This window comes from Podarcis raffonei, chromosome 9, assembly GCF_027172205.1.
Source record: "Podarcis raffonei isolate rPodRaf1 chromosome 9, rPodRaf1.pri, whole genome shotgun sequence".
In the NCBI taxonomy this organism is placed as follows: domain Eukaryota; kingdom Metazoa; phylum Chordata; class Lepidosauria; order Squamata; family Lacertidae; genus Podarcis; species Podarcis raffonei.
The window spans coordinates 25,151,198-25,168,844 of record NC_070610.1 but is presented as its reverse complement, the minus strand read 5'-3'; the positions used below and the strand labels follow the sequence as shown (position 1 = coordinate 25,168,844).

At 37.8% G+C, this 17,647-nt stretch overlaps 1 protein-coding gene across 8 annotated transcripts in view; it reads left to right on the top strand.

Moving 5' to 3' along the window:
- FRYL (FRY like transcription coactivator) overlaps positions 1 to 17,647 on the top strand; it is a 145,391-nt gene that overhangs the window by 78,640 nt on the left and 49,104 nt on the right. For 7 of the 8 annotated variants that reach the window (XM_053403636.1, XM_053403637.1, XM_053403634.1 and 4 more), the window contains 19 exons: positions 193 to 325; positions 621 to 728; positions 1,762 to 1,999; positions 3,267 to 3,452; positions 3,536 to 3,622; positions 3,888 to 4,156; positions 4,795 to 4,990; positions 5,833 to 5,957; positions 7,832 to 7,889; positions 9,099 to 9,190; positions 10,359 to 10,531; positions 11,395 to 11,555; positions 12,294 to 12,404; positions 12,846 to 13,000; positions 13,126 to 13,225; positions 13,467 to 13,635; positions 14,507 to 14,766; positions 15,766 to 15,906; positions 17,223 to 17,391. In XM_053403636.1, the coding sequence (XP_053259611.1) occupies positions 193 to 325; positions 621 to 728; positions 1,762 to 1,999; positions 3,267 to 3,452; positions 3,536 to 3,622; positions 3,888 to 4,156; positions 4,795 to 4,990; positions 5,833 to 5,957; positions 7,832 to 7,889; positions 9,099 to 9,190; positions 10,359 to 10,531; positions 11,395 to 11,555; positions 12,294 to 12,404; positions 12,846 to 13,000; positions 13,126 to 13,225; positions 13,467 to 13,635; positions 14,507 to 14,766; positions 15,766 to 15,906; positions 17,223 to 17,391 (2,931 nt within the window). The remainder of the gene's footprint in view (positions 1 to 192; positions 326 to 620; positions 729 to 1,761; positions 2,000 to 3,266; positions 3,453 to 3,535; positions 3,623 to 3,887; positions 4,157 to 4,794; positions 4,991 to 5,832; positions 5,958 to 7,831; positions 7,890 to 9,098; positions 9,191 to 10,358; positions 10,532 to 11,394; positions 11,556 to 12,293; positions 12,405 to 12,845; positions 13,001 to 13,125; positions 13,226 to 13,466; positions 13,636 to 14,506; positions 14,767 to 15,765; positions 15,907 to 17,222; positions 17,392 to 17,647) is intronic. The other variant, XM_053403632.1, reaches the window with a different exon arrangement.

Genomic DNA, 17,647 nt, shown 5'->3' with positions numbered 1-17,647 from the left:
TTATTTCTCGTTGGAATGTCCTTTATCTTTAAAAAAACCTTACTTGAGCTAAGCCTCAGTGGAATTCACAATCAAATGGTGGCTTCAGGATCAATGCAAAAATGAGTATCTAGTATGACTCAAAAAAGGTGAAAGTTAAACTAAAGTACATGCTTGAGGATCAAGCGCTGTTGAACTGTGTTCCCTCTTCAGGAATGTCAATATACTATCCTCAAGTAAGAAAAGCACTGGACAGTATCCTTAGACATCTAGACAAAGAAGTTGGAAGGCCAATGTGCATGACTAGTATTCAGATGTCTAATAAGGAACCGGAAGACATGATCACGTACGTAACAAATTAATCATGCTTATATCTGATTCATTGCAGTACTCCTTATATCTGAAAGAGAGTTGATGCATGATCCTGCATTGTTAAGCATTGTTAGGCTCCACTGTAGTCAACAGGGCTTAGCAGTTCTAGAACTGCGCCTATAGAAATCAGGTTACAATAAAATGTGTATCAGTTTATCATCAAAAATGTTTAAAATCCACAATTGAATTCCTAATGCATGTATCTAATGCGCTAATGAGCTCTATGTCAACTCTCCTTTGATGGTTTTAAACCTGCTTTATTTTCACAGTGGTGAGAGAAAACCGAAAATTGATTTATTTAGAACTTGTATTGCTGCTATCCCAAGGCTAATTCCAGATGGCATGAGCAGAACTGACCTTATTGAACTGCTTGCAAGGTAGAGACTGAACCTTTAATGAGAAAACCCATTTACAGTATTAAAGATGAATTTCAGAAACTGTGGTTAAAATTATCAATATATTATTTGAATGATTAATATTTTTGCAATAGGGCAGAATAGATTGATTATTTAACCTTTTGGGTGGTCTTCAAAGCTAGTCCTACGCAGAGAAGGCCATTGAAGTGAATGGACCTGACTGTTATTGAAATTTACTCAATATTGATCCAGAGTAGATTCTAATGTATAGTTAGCAGGATAAAAACTTAAACACGTTGCAGGATTCCCCAAAAATAGACCAGAGGCAATTGTATTTCATCCAGTAGAGCTTTACTGCTACTGAAGGCAAATGAGCATAATGGTCACAAATCCAATACATTCAGAATTGGCACTGTCCATAAGAAATCCAGTTACAGCAGATCTAACTTAAACTTAAAATAACTTATAAGAAGTCTAAACCTTAACACTAAGCATACTATGTACAGAACACCAGAAGGAAAAGATATAGAAATGGAAAGTGAAACCCAGGCTCCTTCTGGCCTTACTTTTATAGTGATAGTCAGCATGACCTTGACAGAAGAGATAAGAGAACCAGTTTAAGCTAGCTGTATTCAACTTCTCTGAAGGTATAACCCAAACATCATGAACCTTCTGCTTGTTTCTTTCACACAGAGAAGCTTCCAGACCCCTCTTGAATTAATTAGAGTAGGAAAGATCTTTACACATCAGATCAATACTTTCTGCACTAAGAAATGCAAACTACCTTGGGTTCACTGATTTTAGTGGGTTTAGTCTGAGTAGAACTTAGTTGAATACAATCCTTTCCACTCAATGTCTGCAAGGTGCCTTACAGTCTTAATATAAGATTGTCACTGCTTCCTCTGCCTCCTGTCACGGTATGCAATAGTGACTTAGAGGGAGGCCAGGCAGAGCCCCACCACGCTCCCTACTACTGTTGCCGTCCATCTTTCCCATCCTGAACCATGTTTAACTCTTCCCTTTAGTTCTAAACAGCAACTTTGGTTCCCCACAGGTTGACAATTCACATGGATGAGGAACTGCGTGCCCTGGCTTTCAATACGTTGCAAGCATTAATGCTGGATTTTCCAGATTGGAGGGAAGATGTTCTGTCAGGATTTGTGTATTTTATTGTTCGTGAGGTCACTGATGTTCATCCAACACTTCTGGACAATGCAGTCAAGATGCTAGTGCAGCTAATCAATCAGTGGAAACAAGCAGTCCAAGTGCAAAATAAGAACCAAGAAGCTCAGGTACAACTGTGCTGCACGAAGCTATTGTCAGTGTGTATGCCTTAATACAGCCATAAATGCCTCACAGTTATCTGGGACTAAGTTGCATTATATTTCACCATTTATCAAAACACCAGTGTCACACGGACTTGTAAAAGGGTAAAAGAGTATTGGGAAATAATACATAATGAATTGGAAAAAAAATGTTTAAAAGTACTTTCCCAGAGTCCTTTCTGTTTAGGATAATTCAGACTGAAATTCCCAGGTGTCAAAAAAGGTTATTTATGTATGCCACTACTGCGGCCCATGTTTTGTTAGCCCAAAAATGGAAAACGAACGAGGTCCCAACCAAAGAAGAATGGCAACTTAAGTTGACAGAATATGTGCAGCTTGCAGACTTAACATATACAATAAGAGAACAAGAAGAACATTTAATATTTAAAGAAGATTGAAAAGTTTTTATTCAATATATGGGAAATAATTGTGTACAGCTGAAAACGCTGGCAGCATTAAGATAAATTCAACAGTGTAAATAAGTTTTCATGGATGCAATAATGGAATACTGAATGGTATAGCTTTTTGTAAAATATGCAGGGATTTATGATATGTAAAATGAACCATAGAAAGAGAAGGATGGAAGTGATAGATTTCTTAAGGATGTAAATGAGTACTTTAAATTGTAAAACAGAAAATTCCATAAAAATTATATGGGGGGGGACACACCCACCAGTGTCACAAAGTTATATTTTCTTCAGATAGAAAAATTACTAGAGACTAGTCAGAATGGAAATACTGCTAAAAATAAGAAAAAGAATGACACAGGTTGTAGACACAGGAATAGTGAAGTAGAAGAAGAAACATGTTACGAAGTTTAGGATGAATTTGAGTTGTTTAGGAAACAATACCTTGCTTATAGAAAGGCTTAAAAGCAGTCTTCCACAATATGGTGCATGCCAGATGTTACTTAACTTTACCATGCTGGCTGATGGGAGTTGCACATCTGGAGGGGCACCATGTTAGAAAAGTTTGCTGTATGGGGTACAGAGATTGCATTCTCCATCCTTTTCCTTTATTCCTTAACTGCTTTGGTACTGCTTGTTTCTTTGATCTTGCTGCTTCTGAGTAGGAGGATCATAACAATAGTGTAAGCGGCAATATTTTGCCTGGCTTTCTGTAGTCCTAGTATACACAGAAAATAAAAATGGAAAGAGTGAGCATATGTGCTAATAATAATTAATACAGATAAATAAGTCCCATTGAGTTCAGTAACTCCTGTTTTTCCTTTTAGCGTGGTGTAGCCAATGGAACAGCTCCTACACTTCCCTTGGAAAAGAGTCCTTATTCAAGTGTATTCCATGTGGTAGAAGGATTTGCATTGGTCATTCTCTGTAGCCCAAGATCTGCCACTAGACGATTAGCTGTCAGTTGTCTTAAAGAGATAAGGGCCTTGTTCACAGTCCTTGACATTTCTAAGGTAAGCTAATTGCCATATGTACTAAAATGTCTTATCTTAATATTCATTGATTTTGTCATGCAAAATGTATTTGTAATTTTTAGGGTGATGAAGAGTTGGCAATAGATGTAATGGACAGACTGAGTTCATCTATTCTTGAAAGTTTCATACATCTCACTGGTGCTGATCAGGTAAGGTGGGGTTTTTTTCAAAAAAAGAAACTGTTACTCATGGCTAGTGTTGTTGTAAACATAAGATTATACCGTAGTTAATGCTGACAGAGGGGAAGTGGGCAGAATCCATGCTGGAGAGGGAGCAGGGAAGGGAAATCCTGTAGCCCACTTGCTAACTTATGGTTAAGAGAGAGGCAGCATTATGTTCTTTCTTAGAACATAAGGCGCACATTAAAACAAATTCATGTGTACTAAACTTATTTATTTTTGTTTATATACACAGACTACGTTACTGTACTGTCCCAGTTCAATAGATTTACAAACATTAGCTGACTGGAGCTCCTCTCCTATCAGCCATCAGTTTGATGTTGTCAGTCCATCACATATATGGATATTTGCACATGTAACTCAGGGTCAAGACCCTTGGATTATTAGCCTCTCCAGTTTTATGAAACAGGAATATCTTCCAAAGCACTGCCCTACAGCCGTGAGCTATGCCTGGATGTTTGCTTATACCAGACTCCAACTGTTGTCTCCACAGGTTGACATAAAGTAAGTGCCTTTCTTAATATAACTTTTTCTTTCTCTTCTTCTTACAACAGCTATACCACCCTTCATCCAAAGAGCACAGGGTGGTTTACAATATAAAAAGAGAAAAATACATACCATAATAAACAAAAACAATACCCCCAGTTTCTTTCATGAACATGGAAGTCTTGCATTGACATTAGCTTGCTACCGTAGGGTTGCCTTATGTCTGGGATCTCCCGGACGTGTCCTGTTTTGGTGGGATATGGCATCCCTAGCTAATATTAATTTATTTTGATAAAGCAATATAAAAACAGAGGACATTCTTGAAAGTATGTGGAAAGCTAGAACAAAATATACATGCACTTTTTAAAAGGTTGGTTCGTTATTGGAGTTTATATAGAATTGGGAAAAACTATGGTAGAGGATTTCCCCACTGCAGTTCTGAGAACAGTGTGTAAAGATTTTCTTCGAAGGCTTATCTTATGCCAGACTTCATACTATGTATGCAGGCAAACTATGCACATGCCTAGTTTTGTGGTATCTTTGTTGAATAATGAGATCATATTAACCAGAGACATTCAGTACATTACAAGAGCTCTTTAAAAAATAATAACAACAACAATCCATTTTCTTTCCTTTTCTCTTCTTTTTTTAAACAGCAGCCCTATCAATGCCAAGAAAGTAAATACTGCTATAAGCAGCGACTCCTATATTGGGCTCTGGAGAAATTACCTGATCCTTTGCTGCAGTGCAGCAACTTCTGCATCCTCTTCTGCATCTGCAGGTTCTGTTAGATGCTCCCCTCCTGAGACGCTGGCGTCTACTCCAGATAGTGGCTACAGCATTGATTCAAAAGTACGTTCACTCAGTGCTTCTAAGCAACTTGAAAATTTTTGAAGTATCAGAAATGCAGAGGCAATGTAATCTGTGATTCCCTTATTTTCATATGATAACAAAAGAAATGGCAAAGTGCAAGGTTGGTTTATTGATAGCTCTGAAGTCATCCTCAATCATAAATGGCACTCTTTTCCCCCAAGATTTTGTTGTATTTTGTGTTGATTTTAATTGTAAGCTGCCCTGTATAGAACATAAGCAGCAGAAGGGCAGGATATAAATTTTCCTATAAGTAAATAAAATAGTAAATATAAAAGCTAGAAGAGTTGATGAAAATAATAAGCAGCAGTCTTTTGGAGTCAAATGAAAGGATGTCTGTATTAGATATAAAGTCATTGTTGACTCATTAATGTAGAAAATTGTGAAGGCTAATGGTCTAGTTGGGTTGAAAAATGATTAGAGAAATTTGAGGCCTGTCAAAAGCTGTTAGCAAAAATGTTTGAAGCTGACAACTTCTTCTGGACCTCTTTGTAGTCTGCTTGTTGGAAGGTTTCATAACATACCATTGTGAGAAGCATGGAAATAGCATACATTGGAAATACTAGAGATATCATAAAACCATAATTACTTGTGAAAGTATTCCAAAGATGATACCCAACACTGAAGAAAAAGTAGGTTAACAGCAGCTGGCAAGCCCTGTATTAGCAGTATCCATTTAGATGGGAATTGTGAGATTCTCTTAACCTCTTTCCATCATGGATTGCCTTGTCTTGAACATCAGCTCTTGTTTATTATAATGATATAAACATAATTACAAACTGAATTATGATAAGTAGGTACTGATATCCTCTTTCTGTTTCTAGATAATTGGCGCTCCATCCCCTTCATCCTTGTTTAAGCACATTGTTCCAATGATGCGCTCTGAAAGCATGGAAATTACAGAGTCCCTTGTGCTGGGCCTTGGCAGGACCAGCCCAGGTGCTTTTAGGTAACCATTTTACATTCTTTTCATTTTGGTGTATATGTAGTAGGCCGTTTATAAAGCTCATAATACTACCTAAAGTAGCACCACACAATAGATCACATCATCACACTGTTTTCCTTGGTTGTTTCCCAAGGATCTAAAGGCCGAGAAAGGGGAAGGAGGAGGCAGGGCAGAAAAGGAGAGAACTCACGTCTGTAGTAAATGACATGGGCCGGTTAAAGCAAGGCCTTGGTGGCGCGGAAAGAAGGGTCTCTGTGTATCACAGTTTCTCCACTAAGCAGAGGAAAGTGGTAGTTCAAACGAGCGGCAGGGTTGAAGAAACACTGATAGGAAAAAGTGGTTTTAAACAACAGCAGAATTTTTGAGTAAAGCAGAAATAGCGATACACTAGAGTGAAAATTGTGGTTTTAAACAATAGCAGAAGCTTGAATAAAGCAGCGTTGGAGAGGCACTGAGGGTTTTTATATTAAAAAACAGTCTTAACAAGGAAAAATACACAGAGCATTTCCCAACTCTCGTTGTACTCAAAACTTGTTTAAAACAGCCCCTTTTCTCCTCTCAGTCTCTTTCCACCTCTACTTTACTCAAACTTCTACCTATTCCATTTCTTAGCTGCCTCCTGGGAGGGAGATAACAGATGCAGAGTCCTCAAATAGTCAGTAATAACTTCACATGATGTATTTCACTCTGTGTATTATGCATTGTCTTTAACATGAATCCCTCAACTGAGTGTAATAATTTAGAACAGGTATTTTATTAACACGCACTCATGTACATCAACTGAATTGGACCTTCTCTAAATGAAAAAGCTGACTGACCAGCTTGATATTAAGATATTTTAAGATGAATAGAAACATACATCATCACTGAATGTATGTGCAAAGCAGGGCTGTGGAATAGACAATATAATAGACTTGGGGAAGTGAAAAGTGAGATGGGAAGGAGTTAATATGGAAGTGGGTGGGGTTGGTGAGCAAATCGAGCAGGGTTTCCCCCTGCTTGCATTTAAAAATAGTACTATAAAATGGGAGACACTGTCAGCACTTTGTGATGGCTGAAATATTGTATTGGTTAGCATGCAATTTGTCTCCCATATACCCTATTGATTCATGACTCTTCTTGTACAAAGAGTAAGACAGTGTAGGATTTCTGAGCTTTAAGATGATGATTGGTTGACTATTTTGGAGAGCCACTATTTGCATGCTTAGATTGACTTCTGTAAGGTTCACAAAGTCTGTGAAGTAGATAGTAGATGATAATACCATCTGCATAAGAGGATTCCAGTACTGTTGGGTGTTAAGTCTGTATGTGCATGTTTTTAGAAACTCCTCACCATTGGGAAAAGCAACGGAATGCCTGGATTTAGAAACCTGCTATATTTTGTCAAACATAGTTGAATATCTAAACTACATTCAATTCCCCCCTTGCTTGTGTTAGTCATGCAATTCTCATATAAGCTGTACATCTCACTACTTGTCACCACTAGAATTCTAGATCACTGGGCTATTCTCTTCACTGTCTGCTAGTAGGCAGGTTCTTTCCTGGAACAAAAGACTGGGGACCTACAATAGGCAACATCTTCCATTTCCTGCAGCAATCCAGTCTTTCTTCTGCCTCCTCTGAGAACAGGGTCAGGTTTCTGGGTCTGCTTTGGCTAGCAAGGCAAATAAGTATTTAATTTTTTAAAAAATACCTTAATGAAAATTCACAATAGATATATATATATATAGATAGATATGTTCCTAAGGTTACCATAAGCGAATTTAAATACATGTATCAAAGCATAAACTGATATCTGAATGTGCTTGGTTGTAATATTTGGAGACATAATTACTGATTTTACAGTATTCTCATGATGATTTGTAATTTTCTTCCAGGGAATTAATAGAAGAGTTGCATCCTATAATTAAAGAAGCACTTGAAAGAAGGCCAGAGGTAATCATAAAATCATAGAATTGTAGAATTGGAAGGGACCCCAAGGGTCATTTCGTCCAGCTCCCTGCAATGCAGGAATCTCAGCTAAAGCATCCATGACAGATGGCTATCCAACCTCTGATTAAAAATCTCTAAGGAAGGAGAGTCCACAACCTCTGGGGGAGGACTGTTCCACTGTGGAACAGCTCTTACTGTCAGAAAGTTTTTTCGTATGTTTACTCAGAATCTCTTCTCTTTTAACTTGAAGCCATTGGTTAAAGTCCTACCCTCCAGGAGAAAACAAGCTTGCCTATGAGATTTTACATGGAGTTATGCATCCATACACAAAGCAGATGTTTGAGTGTGGCTTGAGTTTTCTTCATTTGCACTGCAGGGACAAATTGTATGCTTAGGGAAAACTCAAATATCCTGTTCACTTGAGTGACAGACATTGCTGTTCTTCTTTTTACTACCTGTCACAATTGAGACTGTTGTGATGACTGTAGTAATACATAATTTGGGTGCATTTCTGCTATATGACATTTAAATTATCGTAATCTTGTTCCATAGCTGTGCTTAGGCGCTAGCATAGATCAAATATACTTATTAAGTTGAGCTTCTATAGTCAACTATGCTGGAGGTTACTGTGACAAGTTTCTCTTTTATTATATTACTGCTAGGCTGTACAAGTGACTTTTGAGCTCTGAGAGTTCTGCATCAGGAACTTTGATTGAAAATCTCTCTTTAACACTTTCCAAGAGAGGAGGTGTACACAGTATCTATTTCCCATGTGCCATTTGTTGGATGAGCTTAAGATAAATACTTCCTTGGACATGTTTGACTTTTGTTAGATTTGTAATTATTGTGCCACCCTCTTTGTCAATAGTGAATAGGCAGTAAGAGCCTATCCTGATAAAGTTTCATGCTAAATGTTAAAAAGTATTATCTGAACATATCTTGGAAACCTAGTAGCAAATATAAGCAGACATATCTAGTCGTTCTGGTAGTATAAAAAACACGTTGCGAAATAGCGCATCGCTTTGAAATTCTAATGCCAGGAAATAGCAGTATCAAGGAAAGATTGAAATTGTCAACATAGTGCTTCATTTAGTTTGTCCAGCTAGGAAATAAATGCCCCAAATGGCATATTATCTAAAACAGGTGTTTTGAAGCCTTCTGTCATATTCAGTTGTAATTTAACTGTGCTGCTCTATTTATCTTTCCTGACAGAACATGAAACGGCGCAGGCGTCGAGATATTTTACGTGTACAGCTTGTACGGATATTTGAACTGTTGGCAGATGCTGGTGTCATTAGTCACAGGTAAGGACAAAGTTTCTGAATAAGATTCTGCCAAATGCGACTAGCTTTAGCTGCAGTACTAACATGCTGCAAAGGGAAGCCCAAACCTACCTGGGGCATCTGGGTGCAGGGAAAGGAGGATACCTTCCTCTCTTTCCATGTGTGTGTGTGTGTGTGTGTGTGTGTGTGTGAGAGAGTGAGAGAGAGAGAGAGAGAGAGAGAGAGACAGACAGACAGACAGACAGACAGACAGCGAGCTCAGAGGATAGCTATAGGTGTGGGATGTGCAAGTGTAAAAGTTAAATACAGTGGTACCTCAGGTTACATACGCTTCAGGTTACAGACTCCGCTAACCCAAAAATAGTGCTTCAGGTTAAGAACTTTGCTTCAAGATGAGAACAGAAATTGTTCTCCGGCAGCGCAGCGGCAGCAGGGGGCCCCATTAGCTAAAGTGGTGCTTCAGGTTAAGAACAGTTTCAGGTTAAGTACGGACGCATGCAGGTAAGACGAAATCAAGTGAGAGTTGAGCTCCCCCAAGTGGTTGAAGGCAGAAATCACTGTTAAAGTTAAAGAAGCTTTTCTGTGTTTCATTGCCCTTTAAGATCAATTTTTATTTCTGCCTTCACCTGGGTGGTTGTATAGTGACTGTGTTATTATTGATCTATCATCTCCTGTGTGTGCCTCAACCCTTCTCATTTCCCCGACATTTTTTCTAGCTCTTTTATGTTTTGTTTTGTTTTTGAAGCCTATACATTCCCCCTGATCTGGTCGGCTCACTACTCTGGCCAGATGCTCACCCCATTTTCCCCCAGGCCAAGCTATTCAGAAACAGGGCAGAGTGGGAAGTCCACCTTTGGTGATTACCTTCACCAAAAGGAGATGAGCTTTCTATATGTCTTGTACTAAGGCATGCAGAACAGCTCAACGTACTGTGGTCATAGTTGCTTTGCATAATACTAAGGAATATGCTTGGCAAAATGGTTTTAGTTGCAGAATGGTTTTAGTTGCAGAGGTGCTATATACCATCAGCAGTGCAGCAACTATAGGATTCAAGTGCTTGGTACCTCAAAGATTTCCTACTAAGTGCTCTCTGTCTCTCCAAAAACATTTTCTGAAACTTTGGGAATGTTAATGCCAGAAGACTGTGTTTTCATATGTATATCTTGTGATTTTCATGTTTTCTTTATAGTGCAAGTGGTGGCCTTGATAATGAAACACATTCCCTCAACAACACTTTATTGGAGTATGTGGATCTAACAAGGCAACTCCTAGAAGCAGAAAATGAAAAGGACTCTGACACACTGAAAGATATCCGATGCCATTTTAGTGCCTTAGTGGCAAATATCATTCAGAATGTTCCAGGTATTCAGAAAAGGTTTCATATTGATTCCATTTTAGTACATCAAGCCCAAATAAAGGTCATGGTCATAAGTAATTTTGTTTTTATTTCTACATTTGAGGAGCGTGCTAATGATCAAATTTATCATAAAAATCTTGCTCTTCCAAGTTTACTATATTTTAAAATTATCCATTCCAGTGTTCAGCTTTCCATTGGTTGCATTCACATGTAGTGGTAAGTTAAGAACCTTGCTTTAATAAACCATGGTTTGCGCTGATGCATGGAGCCCAGTCACTTCTCTTATTGCCTCACACAAAGTAGGAGGACGATTCATCACTGGCAGAGTTCTGAGGTTCTGAGGACCAGGCTCTGATCTAGCTCAGCTATCTATCACAAATGCCTTACAGCTGTGTTGGACAATGGGAGTTAGCATTCAAGACCAAGGCTTGCTGCCGATTACTGTTTAGATGCAAACAGGGCTCTATCTAGAAAAGGCCTAGCTACAATTGCTGCCACAGTGTTTGCATTCAATTAAAGTGTAAGGGCAGTAGGCACTCATTTTTCAAGTCAACTCAAAGACATTTTGTTCTCCATTCTCTCCTGATGTTACACATTGTAAAGATATGTTGGTTTATCTATTTCTTGGGTAAGGAATGTTACATTTCTGCATAGAACAGTCTAAGGCACAGCTTTGATTTGATGACAGTAAAGAATAGAAGGCAACCCTGGTTAAGAGAGTTCACCTTTACGTTTGTTCATTTCTTAAAAGACAAGCTAAGTTTTTAATAATAATAATAATAATAATAATAATAATATCTGTCTATCGTTGGTATATTTGGTTTATGTAAAAGGATTTTTGCTTTGTTCATCTGTGTTGCTTTTGTAGTTCACCAGAGAAGAAGTGTCTTTCCACAGCAGAGCCTCCGACACAGCCTCTTTATGTTGTTCAGTCACTGGGCAGGACCTTTCAGCATCATGTTTACTCCTCTGGACAGATATAGTGATAGAAACATGCAAATAAACAGACATCAGTACTGTGCATTAAAGGTAAAACTCTTAAGAACATATTTTACCAACATATATTTACTAATAGTGATATTTCATCAGCTGCCATATCGTTAGCTTTGATTTCAAGATTGTGATAACCTTCACTCGCACCTAAAACATTAATGTTCCCACATGTTTGTAGTTGCTGCAACTTGTCCTCAGGCAGCAATTACACTAAATGACAAGGATCCATCATTGTTCTAGAGAATCAGCTTTCTGTGTAAATAGTTTAATGTTCTCAACTTACACAGAAAAAGAATGTTTCACTTTGATTAGTCCTTGGAATAAAATCCGGAGGGTTGTCTACTCAGAATAGACTCGTTGAAATTACTGGACTCAAGTTAGTAATTTCAGTAGGTCTACTCTGAGTAGGACTAACATTAGCTACATCCAGGGTTGCCATATTTCAAGAGGTAAAAATCTGGGCACAGAAAGTTGATGAGCTTTTTTAGGACAATCGCCCAATAGCCCCACTGCCAAGCCCAACCTGACCATGCCAGAGCCAGAGCCCAGGCCAACAGAGCCAGAGCTGCTTGCACACAATTGTTATTTTTATTTTATCCCAAATCCAGGACATTTGCTTTAAAAATGTAAAATTCCCCCTGGATGGGCATGTAGGACCCTCAAAAGAGGACATGTCCAGGAATTCCCAGACACATGGCAACCCTACTACAAACCTAGTTTGTTTGTTTTTTAAAGTAAAACAATAACAACCTCTTTTATCCCATTTCTTTAAAGGCTATGTCTGCTGTACTTTGTTGTGGCCCTGTTGCAGATAATGTAGGTCTCTCATCAGACGGCTATTTGTATAAATGGCTGGATAATATTTTGGATTCGCAGGATAAGAAGGTAATGTATAAGCACCAGTGACCTTAAAAAGAGTGGTTTGTAGTCAGATAATCTGGCTGAGATTTCAGGAACCTGCAAAATGTATAGTACCTTCTCTTGCCACACTAAAATTAGTCCAGCAAATTTAAAGATGAGTTGAGGTCTCTTACCATCTCAGATCTGCTAAGAGGTTTTAAAAAACAGTGGAGGGGGGTGTCAGCTGTAATATATTGATGTAAAGGTTAACATCTTTACAATATCAATTCATCTAACCTCTGACTTGACACTGGAAAAGGCAAAACGCTTTTGTAAATTAATTCCAGAAACCTTTATTATCAGTCTAGTACTTTTTAAAAGCTTTACTGCTGGAAATGGGTAGGTAAAATTTCTATAGTTCTTGTTCAGTTAATGACTTTAAACTGTTGGTTGCAACTCTTGAGTTTTTTATTGTATTGTTTTTAGGTTCATCAGCTTGGCTGTGAGGCAGTTATGTTGCTGTTGGAACTCAACCCCGACCAGAGTAACCTCATGTACTGGGCTGTAGATCGCTGTTATACAGGCTCTAAGCGGGTAGCAGCTGGATGCTTTAAAGCCATAGCCAGTGTATTCCAAAACAGGTATTCGATAAAGTTACTTTGGAGGGAGGCAGAATCAGTTAAGATGGATGTTACTATTTTTTAAATGTTATTTGCTTGTTTATTTTAAGCATCTCAAAGTGGTTTGTGCTTCATTTTCTTTACAGGGATTACCAATGTGACACAGTTACTCTTCTCAATCTTATATTATTTAAAGCGGCTGACTCTTCTAGGGCTATCTACGAAGTTGCTATGCAGCTCCTACAGGTTTGTATGAAAGGCTTTTAGAAAATTAAGGTCTATAAGTGTTTGATTATTTATAATATTGTTGCATAATGTTAACATGGTAACAAATATCAGTATTCTGACCCCAACGTAATACAAGTTGATGATGTCCGATTGGTTTTCTATGAATGAACAATGACTTACATGTTTATTGTTTAAAATAATATTCTTCATACTTGAATTACTATCCCAAGACAATTTTTTGTACATCTTATTTTTCTAGATTTTAGAGCCGAAGATGTTTCGCTATGCTCATAAACTTGAGGTTCAAAGAACAGATGGGATACTGAGCCAGCCTTCGCCTTTGCCACATTTGTACTCTGTGTCCTATTATCAACTTTCTGAAGAATTAGCAAGGACATACCCAGAATTAACACTTGCAATATTTTCAGGTATATTAGAACATTTGCTGATGCTAGGATGTTTGTTTTTAGGAAACGTTAAACTTATCTGAATACATTTTACTGTGCTTACAAGCTCTCTTTGACTTTCTTTATTGTTAACAGTAGTCTTATTGATTTCTGATAGCATAGCACAGTCCTAATTGTGCATTATTTTAGTGTAGCAAGTCATTGGCCTGCTTTGAAGTGAAACACATGCCTCAACAAGCAAGATAAGATTTGAGGATTCTCCCTTTGGTCTATAATTGGTATTTGGCTTTGAGCAAAGGCAGAAATGAAGATTCGAAGGAGTGAGTTAGCACCAACAATTTCCCTTATTTCAGTGTTTCCTGCCTTCGATCTGTAAGGAGTATCAAATCCTGACACTTAAGAAGGAAGGGCTTTTAATGGTAACACAAATTATTCATTTTGCCCATGTGCACAGTCCCTTTGATCATCCTGTTTCATTCAATTTGGGAAACTTATTACTAGCTTATTACTTATAGACTTCTGGTTTAATTGTGGGTCACACAAAAGAGCTCTGTGTATGGTCAAATGCTTATTTATATCTCTCAGCCTGTTAAGTCAATGTTTGATTGTCTAAAGCACAACCCCTTGTACTTTCCCACTAGTTTTGCACAGCTGCCTTTTCTCTCTAGAGGCAGGAATTCATACAAATGAGAGGGACCACATCTTTTTTCATATGACCATGACTGTTGATCTAAGCCTCCTACCAGTATGAGTAAAGCACATAATTCTCCTTACTGCTTCTGTTCAGTCTAGTAGTTCACATTTTTCAACACGGGTTTCTGCAGAAAACGAACAAAAATGTATCTTTTCTCATAACGCAGAGATTTGTTTATCTTTTAATTATTAAATATAGAGGTAAGCCAGAGAATTCAAATGGCACACCCCTCTGGAAGACAGGTGATGCTCCACTATCTGCTACCATGGATGAATAATATTGAATTGGTGGATCTGAAACCTTTGCCCACAATTCGGCGACAAGATGAAGATGAAGAGGATTCCTTGAAAGATAGAGAGCTGATGGTGAACAGCAGGCGCTGGCTAAGAGGCGAAGGTTGGGGATCACCACAGGCTTCTGCTTTGGTTTTAAACAACCTCATGTATATGACAGCAAAGGTAAACTAAAGGGTTGGGTCTTAAGTGGATTTTCCATTTTGAGGTGATACAGTTACTAGTAGGAATGCTAGTACTGGATACTGAACTTCACTGTGTAACTCAAATCACTGATGTTTCACACTTTCAATTGCAAAATTGTTCTAAAAGTTACAGAGGAGTCGCAATAGGCTAAAACTTACTTTGAGAAAGTTCATTAGTATATCATAGTGCAGCTAATTTGCATGGTGAGGATCTCCCCAATGGTTCAAGCTTAGGGGCCCATCCTTCCCCCATCTAAACCACCATATATGATTTCTTCCTCCATCCAACACAGGTTGACTGCTCAGGAGCACATCTAGCTTGTCTGGGCTAAGCTTCAATTTGTTTGCCTTCATCTAGATTCAGAACGTGGATTTAGATAGAAAGGGTGGGGAGAAAAGCACAGATATCCTTTTGCATGCACACCGCATTTTTGTGCTACCCTTTTGCTGCTGTCTTCTCAGCCAAAATATGCCTGAACTTTTTCAGTTGAACCATCATTTCCAGTTTCATTCTCACTGGAAAAACTGGTTACCAGCTTTGGAACATGCCAGAAACTAGAATTATGGTTTGAATGCTACAGGAAACTATGGTTATCTGAAGATTTCTGGGTTTAATTTTGGTGCATTGAGAATGAAGGGCAGAAGTTGTTGTGTGCACAGGAAAGGCTCAGGTTTGGAAGCCAGGACAGGGCAAGCAATGACATTGTGAAAATTAACACACTTAATACTGATAGTTGTTTGTGAAACAAGCTTCAGAGTCCTAGAAATGTTTGTGGGTTTAAGTTGCTTAAATAAAGCTTATCGTTTCTTTTACTGTTGACTTTGAAACATATCTCATAGTAAATTATTTTCTTCAGGTAGGTAGATACACACACACACACACACACATATATATATATATATATATATATATATATATATATATATGAATGAGATTGTTGAACTTGTTGGAAATGAATTTCTCAACATTGTTTTCTAGTATGGTGATGAAGTGGCATGGTCAGAAATCGAGAACGTCTGGATTACTCTAGCAGACAGTTGGCCAAAGAATTTGAAAATAATTCTGCATTTTTTGATCAGCATTTGTGGAGTGAACAGTGAACCCAGCCTCTTGCCTTACGTAAGTGACATGGAAGCTCTTTGTTATGTCCCTGTTTCACTTAAGAATAACTTTTAAGGAATAATTTTTGACAGAGAGCAACTGGGTTCAAATCTGTGCTTGACCAAAGCTCACCTTCAGGTAGTTTCTCTCTCACACATCGTCCAATCTCCCTCGTATAGTGGTTGTAAAAAATAAAATGGGATAACTCTGTGTAGACCACATTGAGCCCTTTGGAGGAGGAGAAAAATACTTCCAGAATGTATTTCTTTTGTGAGAATGTAATCCATAACCCTTTGAAGTCAATTACAAAATTGCCATTGATTGACCCTTCCATGAAATATTGCAGTACAACATCAAAGGCTGAAATAATGTTTGCATATAACATTTTAAAACTAAGTGTACTAATAATATTCAATCACTTTGATGTAAAGAAGGAACCTTTGATATTGATTATACGTCTAGAGTTTTATTTAGGTTATTGTTCTTATTTTGTACTCTTTATATTGAATGCATCCTTTAATATTAAAGAGAATGAACAATATTCAGTTGCTATAAGATGTTTTAAGACAGGGGAAATTAACGTTTTGGGGGATAATGGTCACATTGACCCATGGATAACCCTTGTCACATGTAAAAGCAGACATGTCAAGTCTTCTACACTATGTAAAACTATTGTCTTTCAATCTTAATTTCAGTTTTAAAACTTTTTCTTCTTTAAGGTTTAAAGCAGAATATTCAGGAAGGTCTTAGGTGCAGTCACAAGAGCCTTTTGGCTTCACAGATTTGCAGCAAGGGATCTGAAGGTGTAGTCAGTAAAAAAATAAAAAGGGGAGGACTGGAGTCCCCCAAAAAACTTTTTGGCATCAAAGTGAAGGACCTAGAGGAGCAGTCAGTAAAACATGGGAAAAAAGAAATGCAACAAGCATATTTAAGGGATGCTTGGACGTTCATAAAAACTTTTTGGGGCATCACAGGTGCGGTCTGTAAAAAATAAAGTTAATTGGATGTTTTTTATTTTGAAAAATGGAATTTGGAGACGACAAAAAATTAGGCATCATAGGAGGGAACCTACTGGTGAAATCAGTAACTTAAAAAAAAACACCCTAGAATAATTACAATGACATCGTAGAGGGCTTCCATGGGGCACAAAACCTTTTCAGGGGCAAGATATATCTCCCACCCCTGGTTTAAGAGCTATGTGTGTTGGTGGGGGAGTGTTTTTGTGTTGTTTTATGCAATTTGACTGCCAATATAAAAAATAAATGTTATCCTAAATTAATATTTAAACACAAGCAATGTCAGATATCATGTTTAGTGATTTGTTTGAATGGCAGGTGAAGAAAGTCATTGTTTACCTGGGTAGAGATAAAACCATGCAGCTTTTGGAAGAGCTGGTGACTGAGTTGCAGCTTACTGATCCAGTCAGTTCTGGAGTCACTCATATGGATAATCCACCATATTATCGCATCACTTCCAGTTACAAAATCCCTTCTGTCACCTCAGGTGAGGGTATGAATTTAACTAATATTTTGCTGTACTTAAGTGGATATATTTGGGATTGATTGATTGATTGATTGAATTTTTATACCACCCTATATGCGCAGGTCTCACTGTTAGGTAAAAAGCATGGTATAAATTTTTACATTATTTAAGTATGAAGCTTTATTTTAACCTTATTTTTTTTAAATCTGAATTGTTAAATACCTGTGTGATGAACAATGGAGGGGAAATACTTATGTGGGAGGAGTTTGGGTGACAT